At 48.3% G+C, this 21,251-nt stretch overlaps 1 protein-coding gene across 1 annotated transcript in view; it reads right to left on the bottom strand.

Moving 5' to 3' along the window:
* GFOD1 (Gfo/Idh/MocA-like oxidoreductase domain containing 1) overlaps positions 1-20,608 on the bottom strand; it is a gene marked incomplete at both ends in the record, with an annotated part of 108,532 nt that extends 87,924 nt beyond the window's left edge. Inside the window, one exon of the mRNA XM_084228007.1 lies at positions 20,356-20,608. Coding sequence (XP_084084133.1) covers positions 20,356-20,608 — 253 coding nt within the window. The remainder of the gene's footprint in view (positions 1-20,355) is intronic.
* Between the last annotated feature and the right edge of the window lie 643 nt (positions 20,609-21,251).

The raw sequence follows: 21,251 nt of genomic DNA, 5'->3' as shown, positions 1-21,251 counted from the left end.
ATGTTGCTTTTGCCATTATTTTCTGCAAACGTAACTATTGTGCCTTGTACCACAGTTAAGTGTAGATTCCAAACACTGATACTCAAAGCTTGGTCTGTCACCTAACAGAAGCATTACGAGAAACTTGTTAGAAATGCAGACTCACAGGCCCTGCCCCAGACCTAGGGAATCACAATCTACATTTTAATAAGATGTTCTCTTGATTCATATCACATTAAAATTTGAGATGCACTGTTTTAAACAAAAAGTTCCTTAATTTTGAGGAACTTTTAAAAATACCAACACCTAGCACCTATTCTCCAAGACCCAGATGTAACTGTTCTGGGGTGCAGCCTAGGTCTCAGGCTGTTCAAACCTTCCCAAGGACTCTTGCGATGCAGCCAAGCGCTGAGAACCAGTGAACAGACCCTTGGTTCTGAGAGCAGAATGGAGGCCAGTTGGGTCAAGGAGCTGTATCAGGCCACATAGCAAGTTACCATCAAGATTTCCTGTCTCCCTAAAAATCTTCTAAAGAAAAAGATGGATATGCACCCTTAGCACATTTAAAAGGAAACCTGGATCATGCAATACCCAGCTGATGCAGGACTCTGTCATCAAGGCAAGTGTCTGCCTTGTAAAGAGGCGCCAAGAGGAGTCTCTATGAACACAAAGAAGTGCACCATTTAGGCTGGGTCTCCAGAAGCCTTCCCATCTATGAGGACTGCAAACACTGAAATCAAGTGCAAAATTCATGCTGAGGAAGATGGAAGTCACCCTGGTTGAGGCTGACCCAAAATGCCCCAACTGACACAGAATTAAAAACCTCAGTATCTTCACACATATTGGTAAAATAACTATGTTTCAAAATATATACACATGGCCAAAATTTTAAATGTTATCAAGATATCTCTGTATCTGTTTGTCTGTCTTTGTGTTTGTTTTGTTTTTTACCTCCGGAGGACTAATTATAAATGGCGCCTTTATAAATTATCATAAAACAAATCTTAAGATCTTAATCAAACAATTTTTTAATAAACAAAAACTAGTTTAAATTTTATAATATAATTCAAAGCATATATGCCTTAAAGTTATGAATACTTTGTTTAAATGTGTTTATTTCAAAAAGAAATTTCTGGTATAAAAAGTACTTTTGTCCTTCCTACTGAGTCTCCTTTATTGTTCTTTCCCTACTGGTCCTTCTCCTTTGTTTACTCCTTCCCTTCTGTGTCCACTTACTTCACAGGTCCATTCATCGTCTTCAACAAAATATGTACGCCTTCCAGCTCCGTTCTAAAAACAAAGGGGGACCTGCTGCACCTCCCCCTGCAGTGACCTTTAGGGTTAACATTCCCTAGGTCCTGCAACCAGCACGCAGGGGGAGAATAGCATAACACCCTGAAGCAGAACCACTACAAGAATGCTAAAAATCTTATCCCCTCTTTCTAGAACTACAAACTTTAATCCCTTATTTGTCTTTCTAAACTTCCTTCTTTCTTCTATAATGGTCATTGCTTGTTATGTAGATCACCTCCCTGATAGACTGAGCCCATGAGCAAGCTGATTTCATTGATATTCATTGTCCCTGTGCTTTTGGAAAACATATATATATTGGTCACAAACTCAAAGAAAATTACACTCAGATTTTCACTCTTGAAGTGTGTCTGTTTGTCATTTCTTTCACCGACGCCCTGACCACCCTGCACGCTTCTCTCAACCCTGAGGTGGCCTCATCGTCTACTGCTGTGCTGGTCCGCAGCATGATACTATTCTCTCTTCTCATTGTTGCCGCATGACATGGATTCCTAATCTGAGTTAGGAGATAGCAGGGAGATAAGAAGGAAAAAGAGGGGCCTCTCTGGTGGCGCAAGGGATTAAGACGCAACCTATGAAGCTATCCGCAGCCACTGTGGCACGGGTTCGATCCCCGGCCAGGGAGCTACCCACAGGGCACAGCAGACCTCTCCTGTCTTGCCTGCTGCTCCCCTCAGCAGTGTGTTTCAGTCAATTTGCCTGTTCTATTCCCCACTCTGTCTCTGGTGAAGCCTCTCAGTCTCCATACCTCTGGCCCGTACCCCAGTTCTTGTATGCATAAATAAATAAATCTTAAAAAAAAAAGAAGGAAAAAGAGGTTTTTTCCCCTTTCAAGACCTTCGGATGACCTTCACCTTTATGGGACCTGATGAGAATCACTCAGTCTTTTCCCAGTAATGAGCCACTTCCTGCCACCCTTCATTCTCATTACCTGTTCCACCTCTTAGGGAGGGTGCTATAGGCATAGGTAGGCTGGCTGGGTGGGGATGGGGGCGAAAGAAAGTGGGGTCACTGGGGAGAAAAGTGGCTGCCTCCCAGCTAATTAAATGTGACAGGACAACATTCTCTATTGTCTCCCTCCTTTTGGCCACCAAGAAACTGTCCTCAATAAAATTTCTGGCTGCAGTTGCTTGAAACAAACAACTCTTTGGTCTGCTGCAGACAGCCAGAAGCTCGTCTTGGGCAAAGCTACATCTGAGGCACCATCTGTTTCAGGAGGCACCTGCACAGGAAGCTAACCCCAAAGGTCCACAGCGCTGGCAAAGTGGTGCCCAGAAATCACTCCAAGCCCCACAGCCAGCTTGACAGCTGGCAGAGAGAGCTAACTATGCAGGTGCGTTTCTCAGCAGTGACATCAAAGGGAAAAAATCATCAGGGGCATGATAAATGTGGGTGGAGCCCCCCCCCCACACACACACATACGCCTGTACATACCCAGGCACACCCAGTCACACTGCGGGTGAGCAGTCTTCCCACTAAGCCAACACCAGCCAAATCACTGCCTCTAGAACACAGCTCCTCCCTGGCAGATGAAAGAAAGAATGTATTCTGGTACAAAGCAGAGCTGTGTGCTTGCTGAGCAGATTAAAAGGGAAAAAAAAAATGAAGCTAATCAACCATATGATAGCAATGGTAATAAAACAGCACTTAAAAATATTTGCCAAGCCAAATACTTTTTCCCAGTCAATGCCAAGCATTTAAAGTGAGTTGCTGGAATAGATAAACAAGGTAGAACTGGCAGGGACTCTTATGAACCACCTCCGGAGCCTGCATTTCACGGTTAAGAAAACGGAAGTCCAGAGAGGTGAGGTCACTTGCCCAAGGTCACACAGCTCATTAGTTGTGGGTGCCAGGACAAGAATCACCTGCCCAGGCTCCCAGGCCAACATCCTTAGGCTTTGCCACCACCCATCCACCAAGCCCAGAAAGAAATCCCCGCAGACTTTCCAGAAAAAAGGTTCGGAAGCGGCTAACCATCTACAACAGCACAGGTTTGGCTCAAAAGAAAACTCTCTGCAAAGAAAAGGGGAAATGGAAACTGGAAACGCTGCATTCACACCATTCCTGTGTGTCTTGGGAAGACTGAAGCCAACGAGCGCATCACGTCCACCTGAGGCCAGGGCAGGAGGCAGAGGGAGACGCGGGTGAGCCCAGCCCCTTCCTTCCTGCAACGTTTTGGGTTTAAAAGTACAAATATGTGACCCTAACAACCAAGAGCCTATGAGTTCCCCCAAATTCAGAGTCACTTCGAATTACCCCCTGCACAACAGCCGAGCTCCTAGATCGTCATACAGCCACTTCCGTGGCGGGGAAGACTGTCTCTGGCTCATGCTGGACTAATTTTTGTTGCACCACGAACATCTGTCCATGTCCCAGATTCCAAGGATCACAGAATGTAAAGCTTGGATAGTCTTCCCAGCCAACTTTCCCATGATTGTCTCTTCTGAGACGATAATAAATAAATTTGAGACAAAGATAATAAATGTATTTTTTACATTAGGATCATAGTCTTAAAATTGAAAATTTAGCGAAGGAAAAAGCTCAGAATCCCGTAATCCATAATAACTATCATTAGGCTTTTGGCTTATTAACCTACCTGATTTTAGTTTCCCGGGTATGCTTGCACGTGTGTCTATAATAGCAAGGATGTCATTACGAATCTACAAATGCTCCAGTATCCTTTGCTGGTATAGAATAAAAAACTCCCCATTTTTGCTAGTCTTCCTACACATCATCTCAATGATTATTTAATCCCAATGGCTATTTAATCAATGGTACTCACTATATTTACATAGTCTACTCTTGAACATTCCTGTTGGTTTCTAGCATTTCAGTATTGTGAGTAAGGCTTCCCTGACCACGATTGTGTCTGCAGTTTTTTCTTAGTTATTATGTGGCTACTTCCTTACGAGCGCTTCCCAGAAGTCAACTTCCCAATTTTCCACATTGTTGGAGAAATACAGCTCCCGCTCTGAGGACTGAATATCTGATAAGGTGAAAAGAGCTCTCTCTGGAGGTCCTGGATTGCTCCTGCCTCTGGCATCACCGCTTCACTCTGTGACCAGGACAGTCACTCAGCTCCTCTGAGACTTGCTTTTTCCCTGCGCTGAGGGAGACAGGTCCTGCCAAGGTTTGCCTCCGTGCTCCCACAGCCAGGAGTGCTCTCTTTCTACCCACCCGGACAGCCTCCCATGACACCAGATCACCCAACGTGACCCTTTTCTTCCCTGCTTTTCACTATCAGTTGCTCAAGAAAATGACTTTGTCAAAGCCCATCATGGGACCAGAGCTCTAAGCCCATGGAGGCCAGGATGAGCAAGGCTGGGGGTCACTGCACGTCGCCGCGGCTTAGCTGCTGTCCCCGATCACCCTTGGAGCTGCTTTCTGAATCCTAGACAGCTGTGGAATTCAACAGAGCTGACTGCATAGCTGGGCGTTAGGATGATGATAAACACTCAGCCATGTATGTGGGGCCTGGCCAGAATTAGGCCCAGGGGCAGGGAGTCAGCCTGTGTCACCTATGGCTGTTCTCTGGACTCATCAGGTACCTCAGGATCCCTGCAGGTAAAACCTGAGCCTAGAACATCCCACTCTCAGCGTAGAGCACCCCAGAACCAACAGAGGAACACATGGCTTCTCTATTTCTATCTTATCCAGACAAGTTTACCATTTATTTTTGGCCTCTTCAAATTATAATATGCTGAGTTTTTATCAGCAGAGCAGGGAAGACGATGAAATAACATTTTCTAAATCACTCAACATCTGGTTTGACACAGGCTGTCATCTCCTTCGGCTATGCTAGCAGATCATGTGGGCTCCTGGTCAGTTCTCATTCCCCTTTTCATACTTTGTCAAAATCCTAAGGCCTTTGTGCACATGGACCACGGATTTTGAAGCACGCAGTCACGGTCAGCACACAGTGGTTAGCATCTGAGTCCACTACTTAGCTGAGTGGACCTGACAAAATATCCTGTTTCACAGAATCAAGGACACACTGCAAAGGCCTACAATTATTTTACTTATGACCAAGAAAGCTTCTGTCATTATATCTTTTTTTAATTGAAATGTTTCCTTCTCTACTGGTTTTTTTTTTTTTTAAGATTTATTAATTTTTATGCATACAAGAATGGGGGTACAGGCCAGAGGTGCGGGGGGTGAGAGGATTCACCAGAGACAGAGTGGGGAGCAGAACAGGCAGATCAACTAAAATACACTGTTGAGGGGAGCAGCAGGTGAGTCAGGAGAGGTCTGCTGTGCCATGTGGGTAGCTCTCTGGCCTCCCGGGGATCGAACTTGCGCTGCAGTGGCTGCAGATAGCTTCATAGTGCTGTGTCTTAGCCCCGTGCGCCACCAGGGAGGCCCCTCTGTCACTAAATTAAACATGACAGTCATAATTTAGATGTTAAAGTGTGAAAAAAGGTGTCACAGTCCATGTTATGCGATGCTGAACCTACACTCCACAGCTCAATTTCCCGCGTGCAGATGGACACGCTAAACACCCACCTTGAAGGTCAGTTATGAGGTGAGAATGAGGTAACAGTGGCTTGTGCTGGGTCTGGACCTACTATGTAAGTGCCCGGTGCCAGTTCCTCATCTCATTTAAACACGGGTAGGTTATAAGTTCTTTCAGAGGAAATACCATAACTTAAGCATCTTTCATTTCTTCTCAGGCCTCACAGCCTAGAATACTGCCACATACTTTGTAGACACTCAAGAAATGGATGGTGAAGACAAAGGTGGAACTGCATGAAAACTGACAACAACCCAAGCAGTAATCCCTTCTGGGGGAATGTGGTCAAGGCCATCCCACGGGCTTCCCCAGCACCAGGAGGCGTTCCCTATCACAGTGCCCCTGCCAGCGTCATCCAGACTGGGTCTTGGGGGCTACAGAGGAGAAAAGTCACCTGCCCGTGCACACACCATCCTGGAAACGCCTGTGGGGCCGGCTGTGGACGGCACCCCTGCATTTGGGTAAGCACGGCAGCTACATCTCAGCTCCACAGACCAACGCAGCATTGTGGTACCCAGGGACCTCTCTGGGGAGCCGGGCCACTGCTGTGCCCAGACGTGAACAGCTGTGCATATTAAGTCAGACGGGCCGTGTCCCCAAGGGCTGTGAGCCTGTCCCCCAGGACTCTGAGAGCAGCATCGTCAGTGTAAACAAATATCCCATGTGGGCGGCGCTAGAAAGAGCAGAAGTTCAGACAAACAAAGCCATGTGACGTTTTTTCCCCCTAAATATTTATGCCTGCTGCTCTTTTCTCCTCCGTGCCCCAGCTTTATTAGAAAGGGTGAAGAGACCTTCTCTTCTTCATCACTCAATTTTGAGTGCCCATATTCCTGCGGGAGATAAAGAGCTGCCGATGACAAATTTAAACAAGGACTCTAAAACCCTCACCTTGCCTTGAACACTAGTCGAGAGACATTCTGTAGGACACGGATGTGCTCACACTTGGGCACAGATGTGCTCATGTTCTCACAAATGCACACTACCCTCTCCCTCCAAGCTCCAACGAGCTGGAATTCCGCAGTCCCGGCTCCTGTAGGGATGCTCACAGATGGATATTGCTTTCACAAAGTTAATGGGACTTGAAGAAGAAAAGCAATAATAATTAGCAAAATAGTAATTATGTATTCATGGAGGCTCCAAGCTTTCGTACTTATTAGTCTTTCCCCTCAGATGTAGGGAAGTGGAGGAATTCAGCCGGAAACCTCATTTTGCCCAGAGTCACACAGTATGTGAGCAGCAGAGTAGAAAGCAACCTTCCTGCTCTTACATCAGTCTCCCTGCCCCAGCCAGGCCCTCAGAAACTGTGAGTATCTTCCCTAAATCTAGTCCCTTCCCCACCACCACCCTCCTCTACAAGCTCCCCAGTCACTTTGCTTTTCTGTGCTTTGGGGCTTTACATTGGAGAAAGAACGTGAAAATCTCACAGGGTTGCTGCAAAGACTAAGAAAACATTTCCTGCGAGCAAAGCTGAAATCCTGTGCTGGCGTCACTCCAGCCTCCTCTGTGCATCTGCTACCAAAAGCTCCTGTGGTGACCCCCAGGTGGGAGGAGTGTCATTTATCTCTCATTCCCAACATCCAATGGAGATTTCAGGACACTCTCCACAGCTCATCTTTTTATTAATGGTAGAGATCTTACACACCTCATTAAATATCTAATAATTAGTTTGAGACACCAGTAACCCACTGTGTAGACTCCCTATCATCCCCTTCCTAGGAGAAAACAGAATGCACCCCAAAGTTTGGATTTCTTAAAAATCCATATTTATATCAAGCATAAATGACGCCATGTTCATGTTGAGATTAGCACTGTCCAACGGTGGGGATGTTCAACGTGGCATGTCCAATATGGTAGCCACTAGTCAGTCACACGTGGCCTTCAAGCACTTGAAATGTGGCCAGGGCAACTGAGGAAATGAATATTTAATTTTAATTTATGGGGGCCTCCCTGGTGGCACAAGGGGTTAAGCACCGCACTATGAAGCAATCCGCAGCCTTTGGAGCACGAGTTCCATCCCGGGCAGCAAGGGAGCTACCCACATGGTGCAGCAGACCTCTCCTGTCTCACCCGCTGCTCCCCTCAGCAGTGAGTTTCAGTAGATCTGCCTGTTCTGTTCCCTACTCTGTCTCTGGCGAATCCTCACACCCCTCTGGCTTATACCCCAGCTCTTGTATGCATAAAAAAAATAATAATAATAATTTTAATTTATGTAAATCTAAAGAGCTGCAATGGCTACTGTACAAAGCACTGATCTAAAGAGTGCCTGGTATAGAGCTGGTACTCAATAAATATTTGTTTAAGGAAAGAATGAATTACTGTAGCTCACTGTGAGTTCTGATTAATCGTAATGCTCTTATGTTTATTAAGCACTCGGCTATACGCAAGTTCCTGTTTCAGTCAACAGCCTCTGAGTTGGGTATTTCTATGATCAAAGAGGAAGAAACTGAGGCTCACAGAAGTCAAGCAGAGGACTCACAACCCCAGGACCCAACCCCAGGTAGCGTGCTGGGGCAGCCTCTTCAAACTGCATGACTTTTCCACTGATGGGGTAAAAGCATCTGGATGCCTCACTTTACTTTCAACGGATGGCAACAAATTCAGCAAGGAACTTTACCTTTTGGAATAAAGCAATGAAGGTACATGGTATATCACATCTGGGGAGCTTTGAAGAGCCTCAGCTGGCACACTCACCTGGCAATGCCCTTGACAGACTTGTAGACCCCGAATCAGGTCTGACTATTCATTCCACCACTGCGACCTCATCCTAGAACCGCCTCCCCCAGCAGCAGACCGCTCTGCAGGGGGCCTCAGGGTCACAGTCTCCTCCCACTCGCGCCAGCCTCCTGACCTTGACAAGCACATGCAGCGACATGCGCCGGCTGTTTCTCCCAGCACCCCAGAGCCCCAGGCCAGCATCTGCCCCGGACCTAAATGGGCTCGACTGTGGAACAAGTGTCCATGAGGAAGCGCACAGTGGAGGCCTCCTCCGCTGACACGCTCTCCACATGTGGCGGAGCCTAGCCGACTCCATCCCTCTGGGTCTTTGGCCTTTACCACTGGCTTCGCTAAATCGATCTTTGCAGCTTGTTCAGACCCCAAAGGCGGCCATTTGTGGCCCTCTCATGGGCTCCCTCCCAGTGTTCCACAAGCTGTTTCCACTGCCGACCCCAGAGCTGCGACATCTGTGACTGTCACCGTTTGGGCTCCAAGGGCAGAGGAAGACGCAAGTGAAACTCACTGCACACCAAGGAGGGAGAGAGGAACATACTAGCAAAAATATTAAATCTAGGTATGAAATATCGGCTTTTAATTTTGGACGTTCTTAAATGTCCTTAAAACAAACCGTTCTCCTCAGTGTTGCTACAGAGCCATGTGATTCCTTGAGAGGATTTCATATTATACAGCCGCCTACATCTTCCTTTTCAATTATTTAAATGCTCTCTCCTCTTCTTGGTCAAATGTAAGCCCCACCTCCTCCAAAAGATCTTCCCAGACCACGCCAGCTCCCAGAAAGCCCTCTTCCATCAGCACTCCAGCAGCATCCATTATCTGCAAGGCCACCTCCTCAGGGAGCCTGGCTGTCTGAGGGGAAGGGCACTGGGGATAGTGTGGCCTTTCCTCACAGGCCAGCACGTTTTATCTCTAACCTCCAACTCAAGTTCCCAGCTCAGCAAAACAAAAGCTAAGCTGCAAACTCTATCTGACCCCTCACTGGGCCATGTAGCAATAACTCACCACCCATTGGCGGAAGCCCCTGCCAGGCCACACTCCACAGCAAGGTTCCCGAGAACACATAATCCTTCTCACGCGGGAAATTCTGTTCCAGCATTTTCCCTATGTTTCCCCCTTTGTTTTAGTGCCTTTTATGTACACTGGTGCTGGGAAGCTACCCAGTGGCTGACCCTTATGCCAATACTCATATTTTTGAGCTGCTCGTTGCCTTCAGCAAACATTTCCTGGCACTGCAATAGAACTATTCAGGTCTGTGCTGAATCATTTATTTCACTGCATTGTTGTGTGTTTGCATGTGCGTTATCTTCTCTCAAAGACAAAGACCACAGCTTACTATATGGCTTATTTCTCACCACAGTTAATAGTGCTACAAACAGGCCTTCTCTGGTGGTGCAGAGGTTGAGCACAGCGCTGTGAAGCTGTCCGCAGCCTCGGCAGCACCAGTTCGATCCCGGCAGGCCGGCAAGGATCCCACATGGCACCTTAGGCCTCTCTTATCAAGCCCGCTGCTCCTCTTGGCGGTGTATTTCGTCACTCTGCCTGTTCTGTTCCCTGCTCTGTCTCTGGTGAATCCTCTCACCCTCCCATGCATCTGGCCTGAACCCCAGCTCTTGTATAAATAAGTAAATAAATCTTTAAAAAAATAGTGCTAAAAACATCCAAAGGCGTTTATTAAATTAAAAAAAAAAAAAGAGAGAGAGAGATATCAAGAAACCCTCTCCAGACAGTGGGCAAAATAAGTGATTAAATGACCCTGGGGCACTGCAGATAATCTTTGAATTGGAAATGTCCTTCAAAGAGTATTCAGCGCATCATCAGGACCTAGGGGCACACTGGAGCCCAGTCATCAGCATCTGCTCACATGGTTGTCTCGGGCTTCTAAATAATGAATCATTTCAATGAATATTTGGCAAAGCGACTATTACTTGGATTGGAGAACGAATTCAGTTATCTCTGAAATAAAAAATAAAGGGAAATATTTGAAAACCACAAAACTACCCCTCTCCAATTGAAGTCGAGTTACTTAACTGACGTCAGCAATAAGAAAACAAAGTCACAAAATCACTTCTTACAACTCAAAATTAAGACAACAAAAACAACCCAGTTTAGAAACGGGCAAGAGCTTTTAGTAGACATTTGAACAAAGAAGATATATGACAGACTTATAAGCATATAAAAAGTGTTTGATATCATTAGTCATTAGGGAAATGTTAATGCGAATCATGAGAGACCATGTCACACCAACTATAATGGTTTTATCAAATAGATTGACAACACCAAGTAAAGAAATTAGAATTTGCCGACATTGCTGGTAGAAATGTAAAAAAAAAAAGAAAAAAATGTGTACAGCTGCTTTGGAAAAGTTTGACAGTTTCTTAAAAAGTGAAATATGTACATACCATATCATCCAGCAATTTCACTCCTAGGTTTTATCCAAGAGAAATAAAAATACGGATCTACAAAAGGCATGTATGCAAATGTTCATAACAGCATTATTCAGCACAGCTAAAAACTGGAAACAATGTAAATATATAATCAATGGTGAACGAAAATTAACAAAAATGATATATCCATACAATGGAATGTTACTCAATAATTAAAAAAGGAATGAAAGGAATGAACTTCTGCTATATATAATGACATGGGTCAACACCACATTATGCTGTGAAGGGAGCCAGACACAAAGGCTACATATTATATGAAATTTCTTTATATAAAATTTCTTTGAAAGGAAAAACAATAGAAATCAAAAGCAGATCTGTGATTGCCTAAGGCTAAGAATGGGCATGGGGCTTGGATACACATAGGTATGAGGAAACTCTTTGGAGTATTGGTAATGTTCTAAAAGGCTTGTGATGATAGTTGCATAACTATATAAATGTACTAAAAATCATTGAACCACTTACAATGAGTGAACATTCCAATATGTATAGTATATTCCAATAAAGCTATTTTTTAAAGATTTATTTATTTATACAAGAGCTGGGGTACAGGCCAGAGGTGCGAGAGGGTGAGAGTATTCACCAGAGACAGAGTGGGGAGCAGAACAGGCAGACTGACTGAAATACACTGCTGAGGGGAGCAGCGGGCGAGGCAGGAGAGGTCTGCTGCGTCATGTGGGTATCTCCCTGGCAGGGGATCGAACCCTCGCTGCAGAGGCTGCAGTCAGCTTCACAGCGCTGCGCTCAACCTGCTGTGCCACCAGGGAGACCCCCAATAAAGCTATTTAAAAAAAATGCTAAAACTGCAAACCAACATAATTTGGGACTTCAAAAATCTATAGTTCTAACTAATGGCTATTAAGCTAACTAAAAGGGCATCTCTGTACTCCGAGTTGGAAATTGAAAATTTAGAAAACAACTTGTATCATTTTTATGTATGAGTTTTAACATAAAATTATGATGTAATTTTTTTCTGTGTGTATAAACACTCTCCAGGGCATGAAGACTTTTCAAGGCAAGTCTAACCCCCCCGCTCCCCCATATCCCAGACTTGCCCAAACCCAAGGAGCCAGCTTCCCCTATTCACTGGTGTATAACTGGTCAGGAAGAGGACTCAGCAACAAGGGTTGCTCCCCAACATCCACCATGACTTGAGTCTGAACCAAGGTCAGCCTTCAAGGTCACCCTGCTTTGAGGCAATGCTCAGAACTCTCTCCTCCACACCTTCCACACCTGCCAGCTGAACACACAGAGAGGTTCTCTACCAACCAGTCTTTCCAGACCCACACTGGCATGACATGTCGCCCCAGTGTCTCGTCACCTGACTCTCCTGGCCAGGTGGCCTTGAGCCAGCCTAAGTCTGTAGTTGTCAGGGTTCTCCAGAAAACAGAACCAACAGCATGTTGGTTATGTACAGCTTTATTTTTAAAGGATTTGTTTCAGGAAATTGTGGGGGCTGACAAGTGTGAAATTTGCAGGGCAGGCCAGCAGGTTGGGGACCCAAAGAGGAAAAGTTACAACTTCCGTCTGAAGGTGGAAACCCTTCTTTCTCCAAGGACCTAAGAACTTTTCCTGTCTCCTTTGAGGACCTAAACTAATACTTAAGTACAAAAGGACTAAGCCTCACGCACAAGCCCTCTGCTGACACATGCCACTCGGGTGCTCAGAAAAGATCAGTGAATCTTTTCTGGCAAATGATCATAAAACTCCACTCAATCAGGCATGTCTACCTACTTTCCCATCACATCCTTTCTATAGCTACATCCTAAATATAATTATAATAAGGGCAACAAGAATGACGTCATCTGATCATCACATACCTTTTTTCTTCCAGTTTTACTATAGTCAATATAAAAGCAGCAAAATGCCAAAGGTGTATTTCATAAAGTGGGTGTAGATCTGTGTAATCAAGAACTGTCTATCTTTGTCAAATCATTTTCCAAATCAGTATACTCATAATCCGAACCTTTTTGGAGTTTGACTCAGCTGAGAATGACCCACTTCCAACTCCTCCACCTCTACTGCCCTCCAGTACAGTGGTCCCCACAGTATTTTGTGAGGTATCCCCCACATTTTGAGATAATCTCCAAAAAGGCTGAGCCAGGAAAAGCAGCAGGCACAGGCAGGAGCAACCAGGTGTGGGAGCAGGAATTTGGATGGCTGCACCTGGAATATTTATATTGGGGAGCTGCATTTGAACAGGACCTGTCCACCAAGGGGCCCACGAAGCAGAGGAAGCTGATCTAAATGGGGAAGGATGATGAAACTGACATATGGAGAGACACAGAACACAGAACTGTAAAATTCTGGGAGTTCATGGCATCCGGGCACCTAGAGACTCAGCCACATCACTGCCCCAGTTCCTTGAGACAGCGTCCTCGTGATGGTAAGTCTTCACAGGAGCCTGGTGAGTTCCTGGTAACACCATCAGCCCCTTCCAGATCACATCTCTGTGAAGCAAGTGCTGGATTCACAGCACATATGATATCTGAAACTTGGCTTATGATCACTCCCTTTGAAAAGGAAAAAAAAAATTGTGTGTTTTCTAAAAACCTTGTAAAGTGTATTTTCTAAATCCAGCTGGAGGGAATCAGCTCTTCAAAGAATATGGAAAGGAAATCTTCAGAAACATGATGTGGCATAGGCTAGAGATCTGATGACACTGGAGAGAGAAGAATTATAAAGAACATATGGAGCTACCTAAGGAAAGTCTCATTTTAACTGTCACAGCAACCCTGGGTGAGCCCATTACTTAGTTTTTGAATCACAACATCTTGTACAGGGATGCCCTTTGCCTGGCCCATGATAGCCCGGAATCAAAATACATAACTAGTTGCTTACATATTTCTTTCCCTTAATGCATGTGATTTTCTTCTAGTATTTGTGGGGGGAGGGGGTTTACTTCCTCAGTTTCAAGTATCAAGATATCCAACTTCTTCAACTGGCTTCTTCTGCAGAACTGTACATTTTCAAAGCCTGATAGCATCAACCAAATAATCAGTCAACTGCACCTAATTTCAGACAGATGAACTGAGATCAGTGAGGCTTGACTTTTCCTTACAGTAAACAGAGTCATCCCTTTCCTTTACATAGAGCCCCAGGGCTTCCTCAAGGCCACACCAAACCTAGAGATCGAAATCATTCCACTGGGCGCTTAGGGGCAGAAACTCAGAGAGAAAAATTCCACCCCCTTTTCCACGCAGTCTTCAGAGAGGAACAGGCTAACAAAAGACTTCAAGGAAGAAATGGAAACTCGGAGTTTGCTGAGACTTCAAGTTCAAAGACACCATTTCATTTTCTGCAGCTGTATCTCCGCCGTGTGGCAACAGGTCGACAGGGGCCCTGCCCCAACCCTGTTTCCTCCCTGCTCTCTCACCCCTGCCCGGCAGCCTCCTCCACATTGAGCAACTGCCCACACTGTGAAGTGGGACAGGAAAGGGCACACTGGCCCGGTGCCTCCGCGAACGATGCCAAACAAGTTGGGGCAAGACCAACATGCAGCAAGATCGAAGCTTAGGGAAGCTGACAGCCTCACTCTCCTTCCCAAAGGAGCCTTCCATTCGCCCCACGGAGGCTTCCCCTGCAGAGTCAAATCCACAGTCTCCAAAAGCCCGCAGAGGCATCATGAAAACAGATGTCGTCACCTGTCTCCATGGGACGGCTGCCCCAGTATCCATGGCTGGGAATGCAAATGCTGGAGGTCCTGTCCTGCCCAGGAATCTGCATTTTGACAAGGTTCCCAGATGTGAATGCACAGTAAGTCTGAGAACCCCTGGGCTACTGCATGCAGGAAAATATGTATCGGTGGACATATCCTACTTAGAACCTTTTGCTTTTCTCCAAAGATTTGCTCATTCATTTGGGCCTCCCTGGTGGCACAAGGGGTTAAGCACAGCACTATGAAGCTATCTGCAGCCTCTGCAGCATGAGTTCAAACACTGGCCAGCCAGAGAGATACCCACATGGTGCAGCAGACTTCTCCTGTCTCACCGACTGCTCCCCTCAGCAGTGTTTTCAGCCAATCTGCCTGTTCTGCTCCCTGGTGAATCCTCTCACCCTCCCACACCTCTGGCCTGTACCCCGGTTCTTACATGCATAAATAAATAAATCTTTAAAAAATGCATTCATTTGTCATTCAGCAAATATTTATAGTGCACCTGCTAGGTGACTCAGTGCCTGGCACTGTCAAGGGACGATAAGGCGATGCTGGAGCGGGCAGACAAAGGCCGTCTCTCAAAGTACTTACAGCCTAGTCAGGGAGACAAATAGCAAATAAGAGGACAAGCAAACAAATGAAAGAGATGATCGCAAACTGTGATACCAACTGTGCCACCAAGAAAATAAAAAGGATGACAGACGCACGATAGAGAGGTGGAGGAAGACGTTTGACTGGAGGGTAAGGTCCAAAATCTTCTCTCCTGATAGAGCTTTAAGTTGGAACTTGGAAGACAGAACTACCTAGCCGCTTAAAACAATGAGGGGAGAGGCTTCTGGGTAAGGGAAGGGCCAGTTCGCACAGGCCCCACGTTGAGCTAGGTGTGTTTAAGAAAGAGAAACGAAGTCCAAGTGGCAAGAGACACGCGGCCGCTGGAGAGAGGGGAGTGATGTTAGGCAGGGCCGTTTCAGGCCAAACAAGTCACAGAAGTTGCTGGAATGTTGTCCAAGTGCCATGGGCTCTGGGCCAGGAATGACACAGCTATCACTTCCCCTGTGAGTGGAGAATACACTGGAGAAGAAACAAGACCGGACCTCAGGAGGCAGCTGGGTAGTTCTGCATGGTCAGGGTGCAATGGCCCCCGGGGAGGGTTACCTGGGAAACATGTCTTGACTGAGGAGAGTGCGGGCCCCACATACGGATCTGCTCTGGCTACAAAGGCAAGACAGACCACCCTTCGCTGCCTTCAGTCATGGGACTTAACGGAAAGAGGCACACAAGGAAACTGACAAAATGCACGGTCATTTCACAGACTGGCTCATTTGGCAATGGCTTTGTTAAATAAAATGGGCACATACTTTTTAACCAGCCATTCATGTATTTATCCTGCACATTGGACTGGCATCTTGCAAAATGACATGTTCTAGATTATCCATTGCCTGTTTATACAAGCAAAATATTATGAAAAACCTACAAGCTGAGCAATAGAAAGCTGGTTAAAATTTTTGTATGATCTATACAGTGAAGTATTATCAGCCCAAAACAGAAACAAGATGACTTCACAGTCTCAATTTTTAGTTGCATATATGTGTGTATGTATACCTATGTACACCTATAGATCTGTGTATCCATCGATACCTACATTTTCAAGATGATATGTTACAAAAAGCACAGTATGTAATGGTATATACAAGATGTTACCAATTATGAAAAAATACTTTAAAAGTTCACGCATATTTTTTCCAGTATATGCCTAGAAAAATCTTCAAAGGAAGACATAAAAAGCTGGTATCCATAATCTCTTCCAGTTGTAGGACAGGAATTGGAAGACATGTACTCTTGTGGCATTTGAAATGTGTACCATGTGGATGCATAACCTCCTTAAAATAACTAAAACTTAACTTTTAAACAAATGTATTAAAAATAGGTGCCAGTAAAGATCCCAGCTTGTGGTGCTGAAGCCTCAGACAGGTACGTGGGGGGGCAGGACTGATGAAGAGTAAGAACTCCAGAAGGAGGTAATACTCAGGCTGAGTCTTGAAGGATGAACAGTCATCAACCACAAGCACAAGGCAAAGGGTTTCTTTTTTTTTGTGGGACCTTTGCCGGCGTCTGGGGAATGAACGGGTGCTGCAGAGGCTGCGGGCAGCCTCGCAGCCCAGCGCTCAACCGCTGCGCCACCAGGGGAGGCCCGGCAAAGGGTTTCTGGACAGAGCCATGGATGTATGAACAAACACACTCCATTCAAAAAAATCCCAGTAATTTGGTTCAGCTGAAGCTCACGGGGCTCCAGAAGGTGCAGCGCGAGGCTGGGCAGGGTCTTCAGGGGCTGGCTCTTGCCGATCTATCATGCCAGGAAGTTGGGGCTTTGCCCAGAAGTGATGAGCAGGCCTTTGGTTCGTCCAGGTAATTTTGGCAGCAGTGAGGAAGGGAGGGGGCAGACAGAACCTAATTCAGAAACTAGGTAAGGGATCAATTTCTTCTATGGAGGATGCAAAGATGCAGAAAAGGGAACAGATACAAGAGGAACGAGGGCACCAACCAGATTTAAGAAGTGATTCCATGGGTGGGGTATCAGGAATAAAGGATAACCCCAGCCATTTCGCCAGAGCAGCCGGCTGTCTGAGAGAACGACCTGAGGCCACGTTGGGGATGCACGAGGAAGAAATCACAGTGGAAGAGGACAAGATGGAGGGTCGAAATCTCTAGCTGGATATCCTTGAGCAACTGGACTATCAGCAGTTCAGGCAGTCTGATCACCACCAGATCTCTGAGTTTTAGTCGCCTTCATCTGTTAAATGGGGCTAATATCTCTCATAGCGGATTGTTTTCATCCTGAAATATTTTATACTCAGCACCGACCACAGTGCCTGGCAAATAGGAGATATTTAACAAGAAATACCTGCTGGGAACCGTAGTAATTGTACATGGTAGAAAAGATCCTACAACAGAAAAATACCTAGTTTACCGAAGTAGGGATTTCAAGGACATTTTTAGAAATTAGAGGAAGATGTGAGAAATTCAATAGCTTCCACGTCTCATTTCTCTATGATCTCTAGACCAAAAAGCTCCCCTTGACAGCCCTGTGGCCAGTTCCAGGAAGGACCTGAGGGTGACAGAGTGGTCACCATCGCTGGGCACACAACTGCACACTCGGGCCTTCAGTAAAGAAGGACAATTCACCAGCACTCTCAAGCCTGGCTTATTTCAACTCCAAGCAAACATAGAGTCTCTAAACCCCCAACGGCCAGCCCAGCCCAATAACTGTTTGGGGTTTTTCACTTCCTGTGTTGTGTATTTGTTGAACCTCTAACTGTGACAGCAAAGCAAATCAGGACCACCCCCCTGCTGTGCACTTGAAGACACAATGCAAAGGACAGCAGGTCCAGGGATTTTCCAATGAAGATAAAATCTGAAACAAGACCAAAGCACAGCCACACCTATATCCGATGCCTCCACATTTTCTAAAAAACTACAGACTACCTTAAATTCCCTGTAGAACCTGGTGTGAGAAAAATAAAAGCCCAAAACCTACAAGAAAAACATGATAAAAACCTATTCCATAGACTTGACTATTAAATTAAGTCTATTTTCTATGTCTCTGGCACTCAAAGAGTCAAGAAAAAAACAAATCAGAGGGATTTTTGAAAATAAGAACAGAAGTATCCAGATGTATAATTTTGTACCACTTCTCTCAAAGTCAGAATCCCCAAATACTTTCATTGCTAAAGTACTAGAGATGGTCAAAACTGAACATTCTTGTTCCCCAAATTGCTGCTTTCCTTAGACAGGCTCTGGAGTTGATGGTCTGCGAGGTTGTGCTGCCTTAAGAGGGGAGAAGCAACGTTACAGCCACATCTTTGACATGACCTGTCATAAGACTTCCAGGGTCCTGTTTCATACAAACTGGCCTAACAGATGTGGGCTCTGGGAGAGTTCTAATCCAGCTGAAATGCACAGAACCACTGTGAGGGCAGAGCGCAGCGACCTCACGTATGTTAGAACAAACAGAAAGGAAATGCAGGGGTAGAACCTAATGGCATTCGATTCAAGGCCAAAGAAACCAGGCAACAAAGGTCAAAGCTTAATAGAGTGAATGTGAAACTTGACAACTTGAAACCAGCCTCCTTAGGAATTCCATCAAGTGTCCATTCTGAGTAAAGAGAAGAACGGCCAGATTCAAAACTGGTTTTCCAGGGAGAAAGGGCCTGCTGGTCTGGTCATAGGTCTTTGAAGATAAAATTAATATACACAGGGCCTCTCTGGTGGCGCAAGGGGTTAAGACATAGCCTGTGAAGCTGTCCACAGCCTCTGCAGCACAAGTTTGATCCCCAGCCAGCCAGGGAGCTACCCACATGGCACAGCAGACCTCTCCTGTCTCCCCGCTGCTCCCCTCAGCAGTGGATTTCAGCGGATCCACCTGTTCCGCTCCCCACTCTGTCTCTGGTGAATCCTCTCACCCCCTGCACCTCTGGCCTACACCCAAGTTCCTGTATGCATAAATAAATAAACCTTCAATAAAATTAATATGCACATACATTTCACCTACCCCCAATCCATACCTGTTTTTTAATATACAACATTCTTTCCAAAGATTACATAAGCAGTAATTGGCTTCTGGGTGTCCTTCTGCCCATTTCCATTCTCCCCTTCTAACTCACCTCTGAGGTGACATCCTGGACCCTAAGTTTTGTTTCTTTCCCCACCAATACAATGCCCAGCTTTCAAGGGTGGGTGATCTATTTCTCCCAAAAGTCAAGCGTGCGCAGTCTCCCTAGGCCTGCGTGAGAACTGCTGATGGACAAGACATTCTTCCTCTGCACACAGCAGAGGCGCCTAGACTGCTACTCTGGGAGGATCAGACCCAAAGAGCTGCAGGCCCCAGATGGTGAGGAGCAGGGAGCTCACCCCAACGCTTGTCAACACTGCGCCTGGGAGCTGTTCCCCAAGCAAACTGAGGGGGAACCGTCGCCGGCTTCCAAGTGTAACTGGCAGCGCGGGGCCTTCCCCACACACAGCACCCGCATCTCTGCAGCTCCTGCACCGTTCGCTAAAGACCTAAGACCTGTTCCTCCAAGTCTGCACTGAAGATCGTTGCTGAGCTGCTCCCTGGAAACTTAAATTTCCCTGATTTTTTTCAAACCACTTCTGGCGAACCCACGACTCCCTGGGGCCGTTCCAGCAGATCCCGCCCCCCGGCCCGCTCCCCACCTCTCCCCACGACTCCCCACCCCTCCCGCCCTCCTGGCTTTCCGCGAAAACGAAGAAACTCCAGCTAATCAGCTGCTCACAGCCCTAATTTTATACTCCACTAAGTCCCGGAGGAAAGGGCTGCTCTCCCGGGGCGCAGAGCTGCTAGCTGTCAGGCGTCGGCGGACCCCGGGAAAACCCGAGACGCACGTGGGGCCCTTTCTTGAGGCGGCCCCGGGCGCACCCCGGGCGGGGCACGCGCCCCGGGGACCTGCTCCGAGCAGCCCGCGCTCAGGGCCCAGCGCCCACCCCCGGGCGCGCGCCTCCTCCGGCCGCCGCGCCGCACACCTGGGTCGCGCCTCCAGGTGATGCCCGCACGGAGAAAGCGCAGGGGTGGGAGAGGCCAGGGACGGGGAGCGAGGCGCGCGGCGTGGGGTGCGGGTGCGCGGGGCCCCTCGCCGGGCAGGTGCAGCGCGGGCTGTCGGGGCTCGGGGGCGGCGAGGAGAGGGAGGGGTGGGGGGCTCGGGGGTGCTCACCCAGGGTCTTGACCGCGATCTGCCTGGTGAGCGGCGGCGGCAGGTTGATGCACACCAGGTCCACGTCCTGGTGCAGCAGCACCTCGTCGATGCGGCTGGTGTAGAAGGGGACGCTCATCTCCCCGGCCAGCTCCTCGGCCTCCTCCTGCGTGCGGCCCCACAGCGCCTTCACCGCGAAGCCCTCGTCCTTGAGCAGCGGGATGATGACCCGCGCCGTGAGGCTGGTGCCGAACACGCCCACCCCGGGCAGCATGGCCGCTCGGGCCGCCGGCCGCGGGTCGCTCCCGGGCGCACTCGCGCGCACTCGCCCCTCGCCGGCCCCGCGCCCGCGCCCGCGCCCGGCCGGGGCCCCAGCGCCGAGGGCGCGCAGCCCGGGACGCGCCGGCTCAGCGCCGCGGCCGCTGCGGGGTCCGCCGCGCGGGGCTCCCGTGCGTCCCGGAGGCGGCCGCGGGGGCCCCCCCCCAGGGCTCCCGGGGCCCCGGCTCAGGCGGCGCGGTCGCTGCCGCGCGGGCCGGCTCCGCGCGCCCGGCCGCGGCCGCTCCATGGCCGGCTCATCCCGGCGCCCGCGCCGCCCGGGCCGGCCCCTCGCGCGTCCTGAGCGCCGCCCGCGCCCGCGCACCAGCGCGCCCGGGCCCGGCGGGGACGGCTCGGCCGCGGGGGAGTCGCCGGCGCCCGGAGGCGGCTGCGCGCGCGGCGGGGAGGGCGCAGCAGCGCGGCGGCCACGACCCGGCGCCCGCCCTCGCCTGCCGCGGCCGCGGGCCCTGGCCGGCTGCGCTCCCGGAGCCGCGGGGACGGGCGGGGCCGGGCCGGGCTGTCAGCGCGCGGTTCCTGCCCCGCCCCCGCCGCGGCGCCGCCGCCATTGGCCGCCGCGCGCCGCCCCCGCCCGCCGCCCGGGC

The sequence above is a fragment of the Talpa europaea genome (assembly GCF_964194135.1).
Source record: "Talpa europaea genome assembly, chromosome: 2".
In the NCBI taxonomy this organism is placed as follows: Eukaryota; Metazoa; Chordata; class Mammalia; order Eulipotyphla; family Talpidae; genus Talpa; species Talpa europaea.
This window is presented reverse-complemented; position numbering and strand designations above follow the sequence as displayed.